Here is a 20,611-nt window from a genome sequence, read left to right as displayed (position 1 = left end):
GGGATGTGGGGTAATGGGGGTAGAAGGAGGGGGATGGGGGCTAGTCTCCAGCACTAGACAAGCTATGTGTTAGTGGCACTTGGTGAAGGGTGGTTGGGTAGGAGGTGATAGTAGGGGGATGTGGGGTAATGGAGGTAGAAGGAGGGGGATGGGGGCTAGTCTCCAGTACTAGACAAGCTATGTGTTAGTAGCACTTGGTGAGGGGTGGTTGGGTAGGAGGTGATAGTAGGGGGGATGTGGGGTAATGGGGGTAGAAGGAGGGGGATGGGGGCTAGTCTCCAGCACTAGACAAGCTATGTGTTAGTAGCACTTGGTGAGGGGTGGTTGGGTAGGAGGTGATAGTAGGGGGATGTGAGGTAATGGGGGGGTAGAAGGAGGGGGATGGGGGCTACTCTCCAGCACTAGACAAGCTATGTGTTAGTAGCACTTGGTGAGGGGGTGGTTGGGTAGGAGGTGATAGTAGGGGGGATGTGGGGTAATGGGGGTAGAAGAAGGAGGGTGGGGGCTAGTCTCCAGCACTAGACAAGCTATGTGTTAGTAGCACTTGGTGAGGGGTGGTTGGGTAGGAGGTGATAGTAGGGGGATGTGGGGTAATGGGGGTAGAAGGAGGGGGTTGGGGGCTAGTCATGGTGTGTGAGCCCCTCTGTGGTGTATGGGGTGTAGCTGGTCTGGGTATTAAGTCTCTCACAGCTCTACCATTATAATAACCAGCTCTGCTATTACTAACAGCCTTCTGCTGACTGCAGCACAATGAGGATTATGTAGCAGCTGATGTGAGAGCTCAGCCGCATGTATGAAGCCCTGATGGCCGGGAGGCTGCACATAAACATGGGGTAACTCTATGGGGGTAATTCCTGCTGTCTGATATATTATTATAGGGAGATCTTACCTCAGCCTTAAAAGGGCCTGAAAGTAGAACTCCAGGTTCCAAGATGGCGACTGAGAGATTATGTGACCACGCCCCCTGTGCAGTGTAAATCGTTGCAGGGGCGGAGATATATCTGTAAGACTAATAGTGTGTGGGAGACTAAAGGAAAATGGCCGCCGCCGTCTTGCTTTGAGGACAATACAGTAATAGAATTGGGGAAAATTGGGAGAGAAATGAAGGTAAAGGAGATATGTGGTTTTAATTAAACAATTGAATCGCTAGTAAAATAGTAACTAAGGCTCTATTGTCCTTTATTCAGTACAGCGGCGGCCATTTTCCCGTAGTCTCCCAGACACTGATGTTACAGATATAGAACCAGTGACGCTGCTCTGCGGGCAGAGTTTCAGAAACGTGCGACGTGACGTCATGACGTCAGCATTGGCTCTGTATATCAGAGGTTCCAGGTCAGGTGATGAGAGGTAACTATTACTGATGTCTGGTTATAAGTTGTCAGATGTCTTATTAATGTCCCATTGGGTGATACTAAGGAGCTGGGGATCATTTACTGCATTTATCATATCAGAATTACAGTTGAATTAAACTTTTCTATAAGGACTGATCTCTCTGCATTGGCTATTATTATTATTATTGTTTGATCTTGAGATATTCATTCCTCTAGTAACTGTCTGTAATATTTTCTTACTGTAAATTGTTATATTTCTGCAGTTAATTAGGAATGTTTACCTGACATTGAACCATTGGATTGACAAACTATATGAACGATCATAAGGTCCATGTAATTTAGATCTGTTTATCTATTTGTTAATACCTATAAGTATAATAAATATGATGGTATAGATGAGAGCACCGTCTATCTCATAATGTCAGTAGATTATTGACGTGCTTGATATTGTTTTGATTTAATTTGTTAATATTATGAAACTGTTTTATGTCTTAATAAATAAGTGCTGTATTTCTTTATACTGGTTTGTGACAATTATACTTATCCTATTACATATGTTTTGTTTTTTAGACATTAATGTTTGAAAATTGAGGAATTTTTTTATATACACAAAAAATCTGATCATAAGAGCTGCTAAAGATTTATTATTCTATCTATTGTTAAGGTTAGTTCATAGACTGTGACATATTCTATCCATCATCATCATTTATTTATATAGCGCCAACATATTCCGTAGCGCTTTACAATTGGGGACAAACATAGTAAACTAATAAACAAATTGGGTAAAAGACAGAGAGGTGAGAAGGCCCTGCTTACAATCTATTGGACAATGGGAGTTTGACACATGAGGTTAGGTCTACATTTTCAGTCGGCCCAGCCAGACTGCAAAGTTAAAAGTGACTCGTAAGCTAAATGATCCTGTCACACAACAATGTCAAGAGGTAGTTGTATAACAGGTGGTAATAGGGTAATGTAGTGAGGTTAAGAGAGTGGTTGAGGAATATTATAAACTTGTCTGAAGAGGTGGGTTTTCAGTGAACGCTTGAAAGCTTGTAGACTAGAGAAGAGTCTTATTGTGCGAGGGAGAGAATTCCATAGAGTGGGTGCAGCCCGGAAAAAGTCCTGTAATCGGGAATGAGAGGATGTAATGAGTTTGGATGAGAGACGCAGATCTTGTGTAGAACGGAGTTGCCGAGTTGGGAGATATTTTGTGACGAGAGGAGATGTATGTTGGTGCAGCATTTTTGATGGCCTTGTAGGTTAGTAAGAGTATTTTATATTGGATTCGGTAGAAAACAGGCAGCCAGTGTAGAGACATACAGAGTGATTCAGCAGAGGAAAATCAATCTTGCCGCAGCGTGCAAAATAGATTGTAGGGGTTTGAGTCTGTCTTTGGGAAGACCAGTAAGGAGGGAATTGCAATAGTCAATGCGGGAGATAAGTGCATGAATTAAGGTTTTTGCAGTGTCTTGTGTGAGATATGTGCAAATTCTGGAAATGTTTTTTAGATGTATGTAACATGATTTAGATATAGAGTCAATGTGGAGAACAAAGGATAGGTGTGAGTCAAGGATTACACCTAGGCAGCCAGCTTGTGGGGTGGGATTTATGGTCATGTTATCAACAGAGATAGAAATGTCAGGTATGCTCTTGTTGGTGGGTAGGAATATTATTAACTCTGTTTTAGAAAGATTAAGTTTGAGTTGGCGAGAGGACATCCAAGATGAAATGGCAGAAAGACAGTCAGTTACACGGGACAACACAGATGTCGAGAGATCAGGAGAGGATAGATAAATTTGGGTATCATCCGCATAGAGATGATAGTGAAATCCAAAGGAACTTATTAGATTTCCAAGAGAAGCGGTATAGATAGAGAACAGCAGAGGACCTAGCACTGAACCTTGCGGTACTCCAACTGATAAAGGAAGTGGAGCAGAGGTGGCCCCAGAGAAATTAACAGTGAAAGAGCGATTAGAAAGGTAGGATGAGAACCAGGATAGAACAGTGTCTTGAAGCCCTAGGGATTGCAGCGTTTGTATAAGAAGAAAGTGGTCAACAGTGTCAAATGCAGCCGAGAGATCCAGGAGAATTAGGAGAGAGTAATGGCATTTAGTTTTAGCAGTGATCAGATTATTGACAACCTTAGTCAACGCAGTCTCAGTGGAGTGTTGAGAACGAAAGCCAGACTGAAGAGGATCCAACAGGTTGTTTGTGGAAAGAAAGCGTGTGAGGCGAGTGTAGGTAAGTCTCTCCAGAAGCTTGGAGGGGCACGGCAGCTGAGAGATGGGACGGTAATTTGAGAGAGAGTTTGGGTCGGATTTTTGTTTTCTTAGAATAGAAGTAATCACTGCATGCTTGTATAGTGACGGAAAGATACCAGTAGAGAGCGAGAGATTACAGATTTTAGTTAGAGGTGAGATGAGCACAGGAGACAAGGATCTACCAATTTGCGAAGGAATAGGATCAAGAGGGTAGGAGGTAGAGTATGAGGATAAGAAGAGAGTAGAAATTTCCTCTTCATTTGTTGGGTCAAATGAAGAAAGGGTGTCAGAGGTTGGTGGGAAGGAATTGAGCCAATTGCTTGTCGAGTAAGAGGATACCAATTCTAGTCTGATCTTATCAATCTTGTCCTTGAAATAAGAAGCAAGATCCTGGGCACTGATAGTGGACGGAGGGTTTGGGGTGGGAGGATTGAGAAGAGCTTTAAATGTCTTAAAAAGGCGTTTGGGGCTGGAAGCCTGAGCATAGATAAGAGATTGGAAGTATGTTTGTTTTGCAGTGTCCAGAGCATTTAGATAGGAGCGGTAGATAGAAGTATATGTGAAGAAGTCATTAGAGGTTACGCACCAATACATGGGAGAAACAATGACCTGAAGATCTTGGAACTGACCAACAAGATCATTCAGCTGGTGACTGGAGAGGTGACTGCTGGGAATGGGACATTATACAGTAACACCAGGGGATGTGTCTGGGTGATGACTGTGTCATTGTGTTGTCAGGTTCCTATAAGGTGTGAGGATGTCCCTGTGTATTTCTCTATGCAGGAGTGGAAGTATTTAGGAGGACACAAGGGTCTGTACGAGGCCGTGAGGATGGAGAATCACCGGATCCTCACATCACTGGGTAAGAGGAGACTTTAAATTATTATAGAGGAGAGAATAGTTCTGAGGGCCACCTAGATACACTCATCTGATAATCACATATAAACAATGTAATCAGTCACTGTGTGTTTCCTACAGATGGATCCAGTAACAGAAATACCCCAGAGAGATATCTCTGTCCTCTTTATTCACAGGATTGTACACAGGAAAATCCCAGTATCCCACAGGAGTATCAGGTATATGACATTTTAGGGTCTCACCAAATATCTAAATTCCAAAGTGACTTTTATTATATTATGTGTAAAAGAGCTGTGTGCATCTTATACACTGATATTCTTCTGTTTCATCTCATACATTTTATTACCATAATCCTCTTAATGTAACTCTCACATGTTTGTCTCTCTACCTCCTATCCTCTTTGTATTGTTTCCTTTGTTCTAGTTGTCTTCTGATGTAGTTGCTGTCTCTATTATCTCTTGCATTGATTTTTATCATCTTATCTGTATATTTTTGTTTACTTTTTGCTGATTGTGCGGCGCTGCAGATTCTATAGTGTCATATAAATAAGATGATATTGTTATTGTGGGATTTTTAGGGCGACATCCTGACTGATATTAAAGTAGAAATTACAGAGGGAGAGGAAGAGACGTATGTGAGGGGTGATCAGCAGTGTAAGGAGGAGGAAATCCCTACAGATATCAGCACAGGTGAGTAATAATCACTTATTACAGAAGAGTCACATATTCTGCTTATCCAGGCACTAAAACAATCATTTATTCTACACCCTCCTCTGTCAGTACAAACTAACGAGAAAAACGTATTTGTCCAGTGGGAGAATCAGGAGCCATCAGCCCCTATTAGACTCCTATTTTCCTCCTCACATCATATCATTGTGTGCTACCAGCCCAGAGATCTGACCAGTCTCCTCCTCACATCATATCACTGTGTGCTACCAGCCCAGAGATCTGACCAGTCTCCTCCTCACATCATATCACTGTGTGCTACCAGCCCAGAGATCTGACCAGTCTCCTCCTCACATCATATCACTGTGTGCTCCCAGCCCAGAGATCTGACCAGTCTCCTCCTCACATCATATCACTGTGTGCTACCAGCCCAGAGATCTGACCAGTCTCCTCCTCACATAATATCATTGTGTGCTACCAGCCCAAAGACCTGACCAGTCTCCTCACATCATATCACTGTGTGCTACCAGCCCAGAGATCTGACCAGTCTCCTCCTCACATCATATCATTGTGTGCTACCAGCCCAGAGATCTGACCAGTCTCCTCACATCATATCACTGTGTGCTACCAGCCCAGAGATCTGACCAGTCTCCTCCTCACATCATATCACTGTGTGCTACCAGCCCAGAGATCTGACCAGTCACCTCCTCACATCATATCACTGTGTGCTACCAGCCCAAAGACCTGACCAGTCTCCTCACATCATATCAATGTGTGCTACCAGCCCAGAGATCTGACCAGTCTCCTCCTCACATCATATCACTGTGTGCTACCAGCCCAGAGATCTGACCAGTCTCCTCCTCACATCATATCATTGTGTGCTACCAGCCCAGAGATCTGACCAGTCTCCTCCTCACATCATATCACTGTGTGCTACCAGTCCAGAGATCTGACCAGTCTTCTCCTCACATCATATCATTGTGTGCTACCAGCCCAGAGATCTGACCAGTCTCCTCCTCACATCATATCATTGTGTGCTACCAGCCCAGAGATCTGACCAGTCTCCTCCTCACATCATATCATTGTGTTCTACCAGCCCAGAGATCTGACCAGTCTCCTCCTCACATCATATCACTGTGTGCTACCAGCCCAGAGATCTGACCAGTCTCCTCCTCACATCATATCATTGTGTGCTACCAGCCCAGAGATCTGACCAGTCTCCCCCTCACATCATATCACTGTGTGCTACCAGCCCAGAGATCTGACCAGTCTCCTCCTCACATCATATCATTGTGTGCTACCAGCCCAGAGATCTGACCAGTCTCCTCCTCACATCATATCATTGTGTGCTACCAGCCCAGAGATCTGACCAGCCTCCTCCTCACATCATATCACTGTGTGCTACCAGCCCAGAGATCTGATCAGTCTCCTCCTCACATCATATCACTGTGTGCTACCAGCCCAGAGATCTGACCAGTCTCCTCCTCACATCATATTATTGTGTGCTACCAGCCCAGAGATCTGACCAGTCTCCTCCTCACATCATATTATTGTGTGCTACCAGCCCAGAGATCTGACCAGTCTCCTCCTCACATCATATCATTGTGTGCTACCAGCCCAGAGATCTGACCAGTCTCCTCGTCACATCATATCATTGTGTGCTACCGGCCCAGAGAGCTGACCAGTTTCCTTCTCACATCATATCATTGTGTGCTACCAGCCCAGAGATCTGACCAGTCTCCTCCTCACATCATATCATTGTGTGCTACCAGCCCAGAGATCTGACTAGTCTCCTCCTCACACTGTCTGGTGTATCTCATGGGATGTCAGTCTGACTCCATGAAATTACCTGTGATTGGATATCTTAGAAGTAACTTATGGTATAAATTTATTTAAAGGAAATAACTCTGGGTGCTTAGTTATATAATTGGAAATGTACTTATTTTTGATATTGTGTATATGTTGGTAAGGGAGTTTATTTCTGAGACCAGGGGAAGAAATTATTAGGTCTTAACTGGACTAGAGGAAATGCATTATATAGCTGATACAATAAGCCTTTGTTGATGAAGTCTTTTGTGTATCTTGGAGTAGGGAAATGACTTGTTTGGGGTTTTGTGACTTTCTTTGAGAATGTGTATTCTGCAGCTGTCTGAAGAAAGGACCCATGTTAATCTCATGTTAATTAGACCTTTTGATGTGTGAGGGCACAGGAAGGTTTAATTAAGACTTGCTACTGGATTTAAAGTAAACTTGGGATAAACCGCGCTTCCTATACAGATATGTAAGAATGTTGCCTTCAAGGGAAATACCTTGTGATAAGGGGGGCTCCCTTCCCCTAAAGATACACACATAAATTACAATAAGTGGTATAACCTGGTGCAATAAGTGTGGATAGTAAAATAGACGGTATTGATGTAAACAATTAAAACAAATATGTATTAAGTAGTAAAAGCACCATAAATGGTCCGGAACAATAATTATGGGTTAGGATATTATAGATTGTACAGTATATCCCAGCAGTATGTTGTTTTCCTATTGCTAAAATAATCATGAAACTTTGGGATCCACCGATTTTGTTGTATTTTTAGGTGTAAGTTTTACAATTAGGGGATTGAGATTATCATGGAGGGGGGTGCTATAGGAGCCGCATCGCTCCTTCACAACGGGAAACCGTTACATATGTTATAGGGGTTGAAGGGAGGCAATGAACCCCGACGTCTTGAAGAGGAACTATCCGAAGGCAGCTGTGTAGACTCTACATTAAGATGTCTAAAGTGAGTGACTGTTCTGTTTAGTACAACACTGTCGCTATATCCTTTCCATTTTTTGGACCCTATTGGTTTGTGGCCCCCTTTTCACCTATAATATCTTAACCCATCTAGTCCTGTATTTTTTAGAGAGGACATATAGTTTGGACATGTTTAAGGTGGACAGTTTATGTTCTGGACTTATTGGATCTATTATCCTTTATATATATTTATATGTGTTTTTATATGGGTATCAATGCCTTATAATTATTGGTCCGGACCATTTATTGTGTTTTTACTTCTCAATAAATATTTGTTTTAATTGTTTACATCGATACCGTCTATTTTACTATCCACACTTATTGCAGCAGGTTATACCACTTATTGTAATCTATATTTGCTACTGGATTTCCTGTGTCTAAAAACAAGATGCAGGAAATCTCAGCAAGTTTTACGATATCACAGATAAGTGTAAATATTTTTAGCTTTGCCCATGCATGTAAATCCATGTTTGGGTAAACAAATTAGATCCTGATTCGAAAAAATAGCTCAGACCTCAGGGGGCTGGCTTACCCTGTAAGGCTGTGTCCAAATCTGTATAAAATGCACCGTCTTGTATTGAAAATTGTTCTTCTTGTTCCATATGACCTGCTCCCTGGTACCTTCAACCAGTGTGAGCAAATAAACATCACTTGCTTCAAAGACCTGTTTGAAAACTTCTCTATCCCCATGACCTACAGATTAGACCCAAAATCTAATTCATTCCCAGCTGTTTCTGAGGTTTGGACCCAGCATCCAGTACCACTGCTCTTCCCGCTACCCAGCAGCTCTGGACAGGGGGATCCATCCACAGCAACCCTGATCCATAGCAAAGAGGTCAGGAGTACCAGCCCAGGTACACCAGTAACGGGGTACACTCGCAGCGTCCGTTACCCAGTACTGGATGCCAGTAAGGAGTTCAGTGGTGGCAACATTTGTAAGCCCCTCCTACTGCAGTTAGAGGGCGCATTCAGGATAACGAAACAGAATGGTGGCAAAGTAAGCCCAGCCGATTCCCAGCAGCAACAGACAGGGTGGCATAGGTGGTCCATCCGGTCACATTACCTATGAACCACCTGTACACTACGTCCTGTGACATTATTCATAACCATCTCTTTGTACTATCACATGTGACATCACCATGAATATTTGATCCTCAGCTGTATATTATCACTGTAATACTAATGCAGAATTTGAGATTATTCTTCTCCCTCTAAGATCACATACACCCCAATCACAACGTACACTTCACACAAACTCTCCCATCTCACACACACCTGTCATTACACAATAGATCCCCTCCAATCTACGTGTTGGATGCTCTTTACAGTTGCTCTTTTTTCTGCTGATCTGACTCTGTACCGTGCTTTGCCCTTATACATTACTTTGTGTTGTTGCCCATCTGTGCCCTGCTCCATTCTCCTACTCTCTACTGATGCTGTCCTCTGCTCTGTGCAATGATGTGAGACCTAAGAGTAATGTAAACCCATATCCAGGACTCACTGCTAATTTAACCCACATCTACTCTGCTTTTGACTGTGTGTGAGATCAGTGTCTAGTTGAACAGTGTCAATGGCTAATGAGTCTTCCTGTTCTAGGATGCTGGCTGGGTAATGTGTGTGGTTAGGAAATATTACTCACCAAAGTCCGCATTTTACCTGATATTGTCCAAGCTGTATACAATCTGCGTGTCACTGTGGCTGGGTTTATACAATGTGCTTGGTAATGCAGATTATTAATTATAATTAAGTGTTTGTAGTTCACATATCGAATTTAAAAAGATGGACATTTCAACTTTCTCATAGTGTGAAAATGTTGGGCATTATAATATGGTAAATAATGTAAAATAAAATGTCTATTTCCATACATTTATTTTATTTTCAGGAGATGGATTCAAACGCAGGAATATCTCGGATGAAAAATTTATTTTGTCTACGGATTTTGAAATAGAAGATATCACACATGATTCTCCAGGAGAAAAACCCACTACCCTAAATATACATCCAATACTTCAGAGAGCAGATAAATCATCTGATCCTTCTAATCATGAGGGAGATACTCCTGCTAACGTAGATATTGTTACACATAGTACAGCTCATACTGATGATAAAATATTTCTATGTTCTGAGTGCGGGAAAAGTTTTACGCATATTTCAGCTCTTGTTGAACATCGGAGAACTCACAACGGTGAGAAACCGTTTACATGTTATAAGTGTGGGAAATGTTTTACACATAAATCAAATCTTGTTGCACATCAGAGAACTCACACAGGTGAGAAACCGTTTACATGTTCTGAGTGTGGGAAATGTTTTACACGTAAATCACATCTTGTTGCACATCAGATATCTCACACAGGTGAGAAACCGTTTACATGTTCTGAGTGTGGGAAATGTTTTACACGTAAAGCATATCTTGTTAAACATCAGATATCTCACACAGATGAGAAACCATTTACATGTTCTGATTGTGGGAAATGTTTTACATGGAAATTAAATATTGTTAAAGATCACACAGGACAAAAGCAATTGGATATGAAACAAGTTTACTGTACTACTTCAAACATTGTAAAATCAGCTGATTCAATTTAAAAATATATATCATATAAGGGTACAGTTGTGCCCTTATATTAAGGATGAATGTAATTAGCAGCATTCCGCCATGTTAAATTTGTGAGGCTACATTTTAAAAATTATTATAGCAATTTAGCTAAAATTTGGCATGCCAATGGAGAACCATCTATAAATGCTGCATGCCAGATTTCAGGAAAAAAAAGAATAAAAAAATTTGAAAATCTTGCCATTTTTTTCCACTTCTTGTTTTGCAAAAAGTCACGATAGAGGTGTGTGCTGGTTGTAGTCAAAGTGGCTTCACCTGGGAGTACAGACATGGCTGACTTTCCCTCCGCATAATGATTTATTTCAGTAAGCTGCAGCGAAATTAGATGTATTTGTTTGCTATAGCTGGGCTAATTAGTGTTTTGGGTCTAGGGGAAGGGGGGTACTGTATCATTATTAGGGCTGTCACCACTCTCATTCAAAAGTTTAATCCCTCTGAGCGTGCTAAGGCAGATGTAAAAACCATTTTGTTTCCTGCCCCCTCAGTGACATTGCAGTCCTAGAAGGAACATTGCTGTATATCAGGAGAAAGGACTGAAGTCACAGTCTACGTGATGGAGGCAGCATAGGGTTTATGACCAGATGAATAGCAGAATGACACCCACATATGTACTGCTAGATAGCAACACTCAGCCAATGTATTACAGCCCCCACTGTCTCCCTAAGGCACTGAAGTAGTGTACAACACCTCTGTCACCCAAGTCAGCGCACCTCCAGAAGCCACACTGTACTGTAACATCAGGACTGTGACAGCCCTGTCAGCATATTATCAAGTGTCCCTCCATATTAGTAATCCTGAACTACACAGATCATCACTATATATACTGTAACCCCCCTCCACCCTCACAATCTCATTCTCTTCCTTTCTGACCCTTTAAGAGGAGGGCACACACTGTCTACCTTAACCCATCGTATCACAGGGGGAAGGCCCTATTGTCTATGCAGTCCTGGCTGCAATGCAGCCCACCCATACTGCAAGTGAGCAGGCAGAAACAATCACTAGTGCAGTGTGATGAGAGACAGAAAGATCCAGCCAGCAGCTCTGTGTATGTGTACACTCCCTCTGCCAGCCTCGTTGTGAGCAATACACAGGACGGCCTCCTGCAGGGATCCTGGGACTTGTAGTATGAGCAGTCACACGATCAGGAAGTCCCAATACAATCACAGTATCAAGGAGACCATAGAAGGGGGCGGGTCTTAAATATTGAGGAAATGATAATATGAAAATGGATTACACTACAGTGAGGGTATTTGTGTGTATATACATATGTGTTATAGAGGCACAGTAATGATAAGTATTTATATCATTGCTCACTGTAATACAGCAGCATGCTGTAAGAACTTGTATGTATACAAAATGCTGAATTCTTGATTCTGAGAAAAAACATTTTGAATGTTAATATTTTCAATTAAAATGATGCAACATAACTGTATGACTCATTGCAACTATGGATAATTTGCTGTACCGTTTTCAATGTGACAATTAAAGAATAAAGTTTTGAAGAGTTTATTTATGATGATTTATAAATGTATAGGACACATTTATTGCGGGGTTATTTTAAGTCAGTTCCCTATGAGTCTAGTTAATTGTGTCCCATTCTGGGCAGCTGCTTCTTTTGTGACCTATTTGGGGCAGTAGATCCATCTGTGTTCAGGAGATCCATATGGAAATGACCAACTTTCTTTGTGTTGATCCTTTAAATGAATCATTAACCAGTAGATTTGTTATTTTCTTAGTGACCCTTGATTTTCTCCATGTGAAATGCAAATGTAGATGTTACAGGGCTCTAGTTGGAAACAGCGTCTGTGTGTGTGTGTAACACCCCCTCTGGTGTTCACAGTGACTGAGTGTGCAATCCGGCACTAGGACCCAGCGGAGACACACTGGGAATGTTGCTTAGCAACATCAGGCTGGTGTAAGCTCAGGTGGTCAGAACCAGTGGAGAGAGGAAGAGCCAAGGACCAAGGACAGAGGGGAGGAGGTCCTGGGACCACCTTATAATCTGGGAGCTGGTCCATCCCCTGCTGCCACTAGGGGCCATAGTACAGGAGGTCCTGGGACCACCTTATAATCTGGGAGCTGGTCCATCGCCTGCTGCCACTAGGGGCCATAGTACAGGAGGTCCTGGGACCACCTTATAATCTGGGAGCTGGTCCATCCCCTGCTGCCACTAGGGGCCATAGTACAGGAGGTCCTGGGACCACCTTATAATCTGGGAGCTGGTCCATCCCCTGCTGCCACTAGGGGCCATAGTACAACATCACTGATATAATACTAGTGATATGGGGCAGATTTCGGAGAAATTACCTCAGAAAGCGACAGGATGATAGGAGGGAGCAGCGCACATGGAGTGTCTATCAGCCTCCAACTCAGAGATATTACCCTTGCAGAAGACGGGTGAGAGATTTTACACCCCCTCCCCCTGCAGAGCACGGGACAGGGTGACGTGAGAGAAAAGCGGGTGTGCAGGCGGTTACATGGGAAAAGCTTGTGCGCAGGGGCTGCCATGTGAGAGAAAAGATGGTGTTCAAGGGGTCAACATTATTAACCATATGTTTTGAGGGGTGACAGAGCAGTCGAACAGAGACAGCCTGATCAGTCGACTGCTGAATGTTGTCCCGGGGTGGCAGGTAATGGCAGACAGCGGTCAGGGATGTGTGACCAAAGCAAGCTGAGCGATTGAGGGTAGATGCAGATAGGGAATGGTGGGGAGAGGGGTCCTGGCTCGAAGGGTGTGTGGGCACACTAGGGTTCTGAAAGTAATGAGGGTATGATTATGGCTATGGTTAGGGACTCAATACAGATTGGCAGCTGAGTGATGAGATCTGATGAAGGGTAGACTGAGGTCCAGGGAACAATTATACAAAATAGGGACAATGTTGTTATGGCCACCAATGCGTCATAAACTTGTAGAACTAGCGGAAGAGGTCTTCACTTACAGCAGCCGCCTTTCCCATAGAGACTGGTTATGCTCACAGGTACTTGGATGCCCCTAGGTCTTACACTCAATGTAGTACAAGTTTATGGTCACACAGCGGCACCCAGGAAGGGGAGGTAATACATGGAGTAGGGACAGACCAGAGGTCTGCGGACTGGACAGAGATGATAATGTCTGACCTGACAGAGCACAGGCGGAGACGTCTGGTACAAGCTGGGTCAAGGCCTTAGGCAAAGGTTCAGAGTCCAGGAAACAGGCAGAGGTCATACACAGAAAAAGCAATTCAAGGTTTAACACCAATACAGCACAGAAGCAGGTAGCAAACTGGAACAGAACGTGACAGTTCTGGACCTACTGGTTCACAATTTAGAGATCAAACTATCCCAAGTGCTCATCATCACCATTTGTTTAGAAGGCGTCATATTGCATAACGGATAGAAAAAATGTATAGGGATAACAGCGCTGCTCTAAAGAAATGTAAAGCTGCCAAAGTGGGTCTGGACAGGACGAAGTAATATTGCATAATGCTGGAGAGTCATCTTACAGATATGACACACATGACTACAATAAGTTATGACTGATACATAAATTGCATAATCAATGACATGAATACAATTAATCATAACAACGTTTCTACGGATGGTCTTGAGCTAGCATGATATTAAGACATGACAACAAGGATGTACAAAGGAGACGGACATTAGGATGAGAGTGCCCTGCCTGTGAGAGTTGGATGGAGACTGGAGCCTTAATGATGTAGGCTACATGGGTTGGGTACCTATTAACAATGATCGTAACCCTGACAACGTATCCCCCGACAGACTGCTAATACTGACAGCTTGGAACACAGACCTCAAACGCTGGCGACTCGCTTCCGGTCTTCTCAGACGCCCCGGCCGTCTGTATGTTGCGTGCCGGAGGTGGATTGTCACGTCGCCGAACACATTTAAAGAGGTACGTTATTTATACTGTTAGGGTTCTGATACATACCCGACATCACAATCCAGCACCGGCAAGCAGCATCTTAGGAATTACCACACGTTGCATAGCAGAGTCTTCAGAAATCCACGCCGTTGCTGTGAAAGCAAGTATATATTCTCATCATGTCGTTATTTAACAATTATTTTTTTTTGTAGGAATACTGGTTGTCGGTGTCCCGAGCATCGGGATACTGTACCCCACCCTCTACGATTCCCCACACTTCCATAGGGCAGACACAACGGGACCAGAAGTATGGAAATGCTGAAATTTCTATGAATGTTATCCGAGATATGAATATTGTTACGAACCCCTCAGCCAGTACAACAAAACCCAGTATCTTCTCCGAATGTCTGGTGTTCACTGTTGCCCCTAGTGGTGGGGACAGGCTTGGCTGCAGACAAACAGAGGGTCGTGAGACGTGCACTGGCTGGGGAGAACCCAGGAATAGAGTTACCGAGGCCGTAGAGTAGGAAGTGCAGGAAGGAGACAGGAGAGACACCGAGTGGATGGTGTCAAGATAGATATATCACTCGTGGCCAGTAATAAAGGAACAGCTGATGGAGAGGTTCCCCAATACACAGCAGCTTCTGTACCGGTGCTTGTCCGGAAAGGAACGGATCTTGCAGTGATAGGTAACGATGATGGAACTGAACGTAGGCAGTTGCAAGGGGTAACTACAACCCACAGTACCGCACAAGAGTCTGGAGATTGGAGGGAAACAGTTCCTATGCGGTTGCCAGGGGTAACTACAACCCACAGTACCGGTGATAGTCCGGAGATTAGAGGGAAACAGTTCCTAGGCGGTTGTCAGGGGAAACTACAACCCACAGTACCGGTGGTAGTCCGGAAATTAGAAGGAAACAGTTCCTAGGCAGTTGCCAGAGGTAACTACAACTACAGGCACACAGTGAAACCCAATGAAGAGTAGACAGGAACGGAAACGGTCTGGTACATGGGAATACACTAAATCGGCAGGAAACAAGAGGAACAGGTAACAGGGAAAACACAAGGGAACATAACACTATGGTAAATGTATTACCAGCAATCCTGCAGAGGATTAGCCGGCTATTTAAGAAGAGCAGAACCAATGGGCTGTAGGTGATAATGAGGAGCCAGATAAGTGAGCTCAGAGAAACAGGCTGGCCAGGTGAGGCATTACATAGAAATGACAGCCTGAATGAGGGCAGACCTAACTGACCCTATCTAAGACCTATCTAGCTAATCTATCTGCCTATCTGATCTACCTAAACTAATCTACCTAATCTATCTAAGAACTAAACTAACTACCTATCTAAACACCCAAGTGGCTATCTAATACCTAACAAACTACCTACCTACCTATCCCTAACTATCTATCTAGTAACTCTGACAGAGAGCCCGGCGAGTCATAACAGATATGAGATATTGATATGATCAGGAGTGTAATGTTTTAATTATTGTATGTATATACTAATATAATTTACTATTATCTTTCATTTATAATTGGGATCTGAAATAACACACAGGTGTGCACTTAGGGGGGTTTGTAGTTGCCCCAAAACCTTTCCCCCTCCAGGTTATGATTGGGCTTAAGGGACTAATGAAGATGCTGGTCGATCCATCTGGACCAGCCGTGGATCCGATCCTCTCCTTCCTCTGTGTGTGCGTGCCTTCCCCTGCTGACTTTACACGTGGTGCACCACTGAAAGGCAATTGCCTTTCCCCAGCTGCTGCTGCTGCTGGTATCATGCTGTGGTAGCTGTATGGAGAAGTCAGCTGATTGCTGGCTGTCAGGTGAACCAGGTACCGGGGACCCGTAGTATTCCAAAAAGAACAGACAGAAGCGTGCCTCTGACACCTACAGTGCCAAATGCAAGAAGGTAAGTGTGGGGAGAGAGTGCTCTTAATGTATTGTGGGTGGGGGTTTGGGCTATAAATTTAATTCACTGTGGGGGCTAATTTAATAATGGATGGGCAATATTAATATATTGGTGGGATAGTTGATTTGATGATGGGGCTATTTAATTTAATAGTGGGCTCACTGTAGTGCCTATTAATTTAAGGTTGTGTAGTGAGACTTAATTTAATGCTGGGGTGGTATGGGGGCTGTTAATTGAATGTGGGGCTGAGTCTGTGGCACAGGAGGGCTATTTGTTAAAAGGGAAAACTAATTATTGTTTGAGGGGAAATAGGTGTATTTATTAAAGGTGAATACTATGAATTTAATGTGTAATTTCTGACCTCGTTCGTTAGGGTTAGGTGTATTTATTAATGGGGGAATAGGTTTATTACTATTAGTTTAATGTATCGGTTGTTTCAGGGGAAGTTTAATTACTAAATGTGAATACTATTTAATTTTGGGGCTAGTTCACGGAGGGAAGCCTAGTTACTGAACGTTGGGGCTGGTTGATGGGAGTGAAGCATTCACAAAAAACCTTGATGATGGCATAATTGGTAAGGCAAAGTTAGTGTGTGGTATAGATGGGGAACGTTTTAATCACTTTAGACAGACCAGGTGATTGTTTTTGTCTCGTCACAAAGGCTTAGGTGAGTGGTGAATATTTTATTTGATTGTTATTTTCCAGTGTGATATATTTTCTTTAATATGGAACTATCCCTATTTTTGTGGCTTACCTATAAAGGATACAATAAAACAATATAGGGAATGACAGGGAGGGGGTGGGGGGGAAAGGAGAGAAACTACCAGGGCCCAGTGGACCCAGGAAAGAATGATCGAATTTCTGCAAATGGATAGCAAGTTGAACATATGGTAATTACCAAAGAAGGTCTGAAAGTCCATTAGCAGAGAGATTTTGGTGGGTCGAATTATATTGATACCATAGGCTCCAGATCTGGATGAATTGTGAGCTTTATAGTGCAGATAAGTAGATACTTTCTCTATGGTCGCACGGTACACTTGCTGTAGGGAGGTGATATTTTTCAGTGGCTTGCTAGTAGGCATCTAGACGTGTTGAGAATCTGCAAAGTCAATCTGTCAGAGGTTTCGTCCAGGCTCTCAATTGGCAGGCCTAAAAGAATAGACCATGGATCTTTATAAATGGATATTAAATTAACTTTGGAAATGAGTTTGGTTATATTGTCCAAAAATCTAACAAGTTTAGGACATAGCCATCAGGCGTAAAGGAAGCAACCCAATTCACCGCAATTTCTCCAACACCAAGGGAAACTGGTGTTGCACGTCCTCTGGAGTTCAGTTGGTACTAAGTACCACCTGTAGTGGCTCTTATAGGCATTTTATTTGATATGGACTGAGATGGAGGACTTTTTTCCTGATTGTTCATCATCATCATCATCATCATCACCATTTATTTATATAGCGCCACTAATTCCGCAGTCATGAATCTTCATCTGGAGGCCTACCAAAATCCATTTCCCAATAGAATACCATTATCTAGGATGTTGAGAGCCACACTGATACCATTGGAGGACCAATGCATAAAATAGGAGAATTCGTATCGAGCAAACTTGAAATTGTCCCTAATAAGGTTATGGGAGAAGGGTCCAAAGTGGTATTAAAGTGAGTTTTACAGGGATCCCATATTTGGCAGAAGTAAACTATTAGCTGTGTGTTATGGCTATCGGTCTTATCATAACCTTGTAGAACAAGATGGAGAAGTCTTCACCTATAGCAGCCACCTTTCCCGTAGAGCTCGCTATACTCACAGGCACTCGGATGCCCCCAGGTCTTAAACCCAGAGTAGTACAGGTTTATGAACGTACGGTAGTGCAGAGTAGCAGGGAATAGTGAATCATGCATGGTCAGGAAACAGGCTGAGGTCTTAGGTCCGAAGCAGGTACCGTGGTCATAAACAGGCAAGATGTCAACGGTCGGGGCAAAAACAGGAAGTGACGTCCCGGTCGTCATGGAGGGGGCCAGGATGCATCCTGCGGGTACAGTGACTCGCGGCGGCGACTCGTGACACTGTAAGAGCGCTAGTGTGGACCTTTCCCTGGGGACAAAGTCACAACCTTGAGAAGCAATATTGCATGAGTCAGCCTCCAGAGCGATCTGTCTGGGAGCAAGATTGGTTGCAAACCCAGCAACGGTCTTGCTCAGGTGGGAAGTCAGGTAAAAAAAGATGTATGTCTGGAGAACCTCTATCACCGTTAGAGGTGGCACGTCTATAATTTATAGAGCTGGTTCTCGCTTTTCCATATTGAATGACCTATTAATGTAATTAGGTCAAAATGGGGCTAGGCACCTGGGTGGAAGAGGTAACGTAAAATAGGCAGGACATTCATTTAAAGAGCCACAATTCTACCCAGCCAGGAGTAAACCAGCTTCTGCCATCTGCACAGGTCCAATTTTATGGATCTTCGGAGGGAAAATCTTCTTGTAAAGACTGTCATAGGTAAGAGTGATGTAAACCCCTTGGTATTTAATTATTATTTTTACATGAGAACTTAAGTTTGCCATTAACGAGTTCAAGGAGGCTGGGAGAGTAGTGGGTTAAGCCTCTGTATCAGAATAACCAATTCTGACACGTGGCCATAGAGATAAAAAAAAAATTGAAAAGGTTTGAAATTGACATTTGGGGACGTTACGATGTCATCAGCAAACAAGGAGATATTGTATTCCACCGAGCTGCTGATGGTTGGGGACAGACGGATTCTCACAGCCAGGAGGTCAATGACAAGTGCAAATATCTTGGGGCGACACCTCCGTCTAGTATCTTAAGTAATATCAAAGGATTATGAAAGAACACTTTTCACAAAGATTATTGCAAAAACTGCTGAATAAAGAACTAGTATGCCCCACAGAAAGTCTCTCCAAAACCCGAATTGATGCAGAGTATCCAGCAAAATGGACCAACTGATTCTATCAATAATAATAATAAAAATCATCAAGAGAAACCAATAGTGTTGGAGATTTTTGAGTTTATGATATGGATCAAACTTCTAGTATTTTCATGGGCCTGACTACTAGGTACAAACATTACCTGGTCAGTGTAATAACTGGGATTTGGTTTTAACTTGGTCACAGTGTAACACTGCGTTCAACCAACTCATTTGCAGGTAGATTTTGACATCCGTGTTCAGCAATGAAATGGATTGATAGTAGATACCCTCTCTTGGGATAACAATTATGTGAGCTTCAAGTGCCTCTTTTGAAAAGGAGTTACCTTAACTTATATACAAAAAGGTGCAACTTATCCAATGGCCATATCTAGCATATGTGGATGGGTGAAGCATGTTCCTGAACTTGGTATAGAACGCAGCATATTGTGTATGCACATAACCCTAACAGTAAATAGAAATAGAAAACAAGGAAAAAGACATTGCCTATTGTAGATCAATGTGTTACACACGGATGATAGTGTCCTGTTACGTCCATAGGAAAAACTCCAAGATGACTAAATTATGAAGTCCCAATAGTTCAGATAACTGTGAAATTGCACAAAAAAAAGAGTCTTCATACTCTCCATTGCAAAGGAAACTGTCTGGACCCAGGCTCCTGCCTTGGAAACAGGGGACAGGGCAACTAAAACTGTAGAGTAATCTCAGCTGTAACAGAAGTTAACCAGTAAGGGCACATAAGTCAATAAGACTTATGTGGGAGGATCACTAGACAGGGTCAGAAAACTCTGTTTATTCAGCTTCTTTACCTTGAGGATGGACTCATCTGGAGATCTAGGAGACAATACATACACATACACACACACACACACACACACACACAGTACCCCAATGCTAGTGTGATGTATGGTTATTTAATGCACTAGTTGTGGATGTTTCAATGAACCTCTGTAAGTTGTAATCAATCTGTTTTATTCCTTATTAGTGTTGGTATTAGCTTTTATTCCTTAACTGTACAATTATCCAGTAACATGACTCTTTGTCCCTAATGGGGGTCCTTTGATTTTAAAAGTGCCTCCCCAACATCCTGAGGTTACCAGAGGTAACTGGATCCCAGAATCCTCCTGACGTAGCTGTTTTTAAAAGAAGGGAATCTCAGATAATTTGATATAGTCGTTTATTAACTCTTGTGTACACAGACCAACAAGTCTAATCAGATCAGAAGATAACGATAATACATTTTCACATGTTTTATAAGGAATAATCTTGGCACCCTTATGCAGAGGAGTGTTTACTTTGGCATTTACACTGATTGGATAACTATTAATTATATGCACCTCTACTGAAAGAATGCGCCTCACCTTGCAGAAGCACATTC

At 42.8% G+C, this 20,611-nt stretch overlaps 2 protein-coding genes across 5 annotated transcripts in view; one reads left to right on the top strand and one right to left on the bottom strand.

Moving 5' to 3' along the window:
• The window catches only part of LOC142108562 (uncharacterized), a 365,380-nt gene that overhangs the window by 85,405 nt on the left and 259,364 nt on the right, over positions 1 to 20,611 (bottom strand).
• Positions 1 to 20,611, top strand: part of LOC142108565 (uncharacterized) — a 150,141-nt gene that overhangs the window by 56,858 nt on the left and 72,672 nt on the right. For 2 of the 4 annotated variants that reach the window (XM_075192328.1, XM_075192327.1), the window contains exons 1-3: positions 4,279 to 4,454; positions 4,571 to 4,668; positions 5,028 to 5,139. The exons of 1 other annotated variant lie outside the window; for it this stretch is intronic. In XM_075192328.1, coding sequence (XP_075048429.1) covers positions 4,307 to 4,454; positions 4,571 to 4,668; positions 5,028 to 5,139 — 358 coding nt within the window. In that variant the 5' untranslated portion in view covers positions 4,279 to 4,306. Of the gene's footprint in view, positions 1 to 4,278; positions 4,455 to 4,570; positions 4,669 to 5,027; positions 5,140 to 20,611 lie in introns of those variants that run through there. One more of the 4 variants, XM_075192329.1, reaches the window with a different exon arrangement.

The sequence above is a fragment of the Mixophyes fleayi genome, chromosome 12 (genome assembly GCF_038048845.1).
Source record: "Mixophyes fleayi isolate aMixFle1 chromosome 12, aMixFle1.hap1, whole genome shotgun sequence".
NCBI lineage: Eukaryota > Metazoa > Chordata > Amphibia > Anura > Limnodynastidae > Mixophyes > Mixophyes fleayi.
Note: the sequence above shows the minus strand (reverse complement) of the source record. Positions and strands in the feature narration are given on the sequence as shown.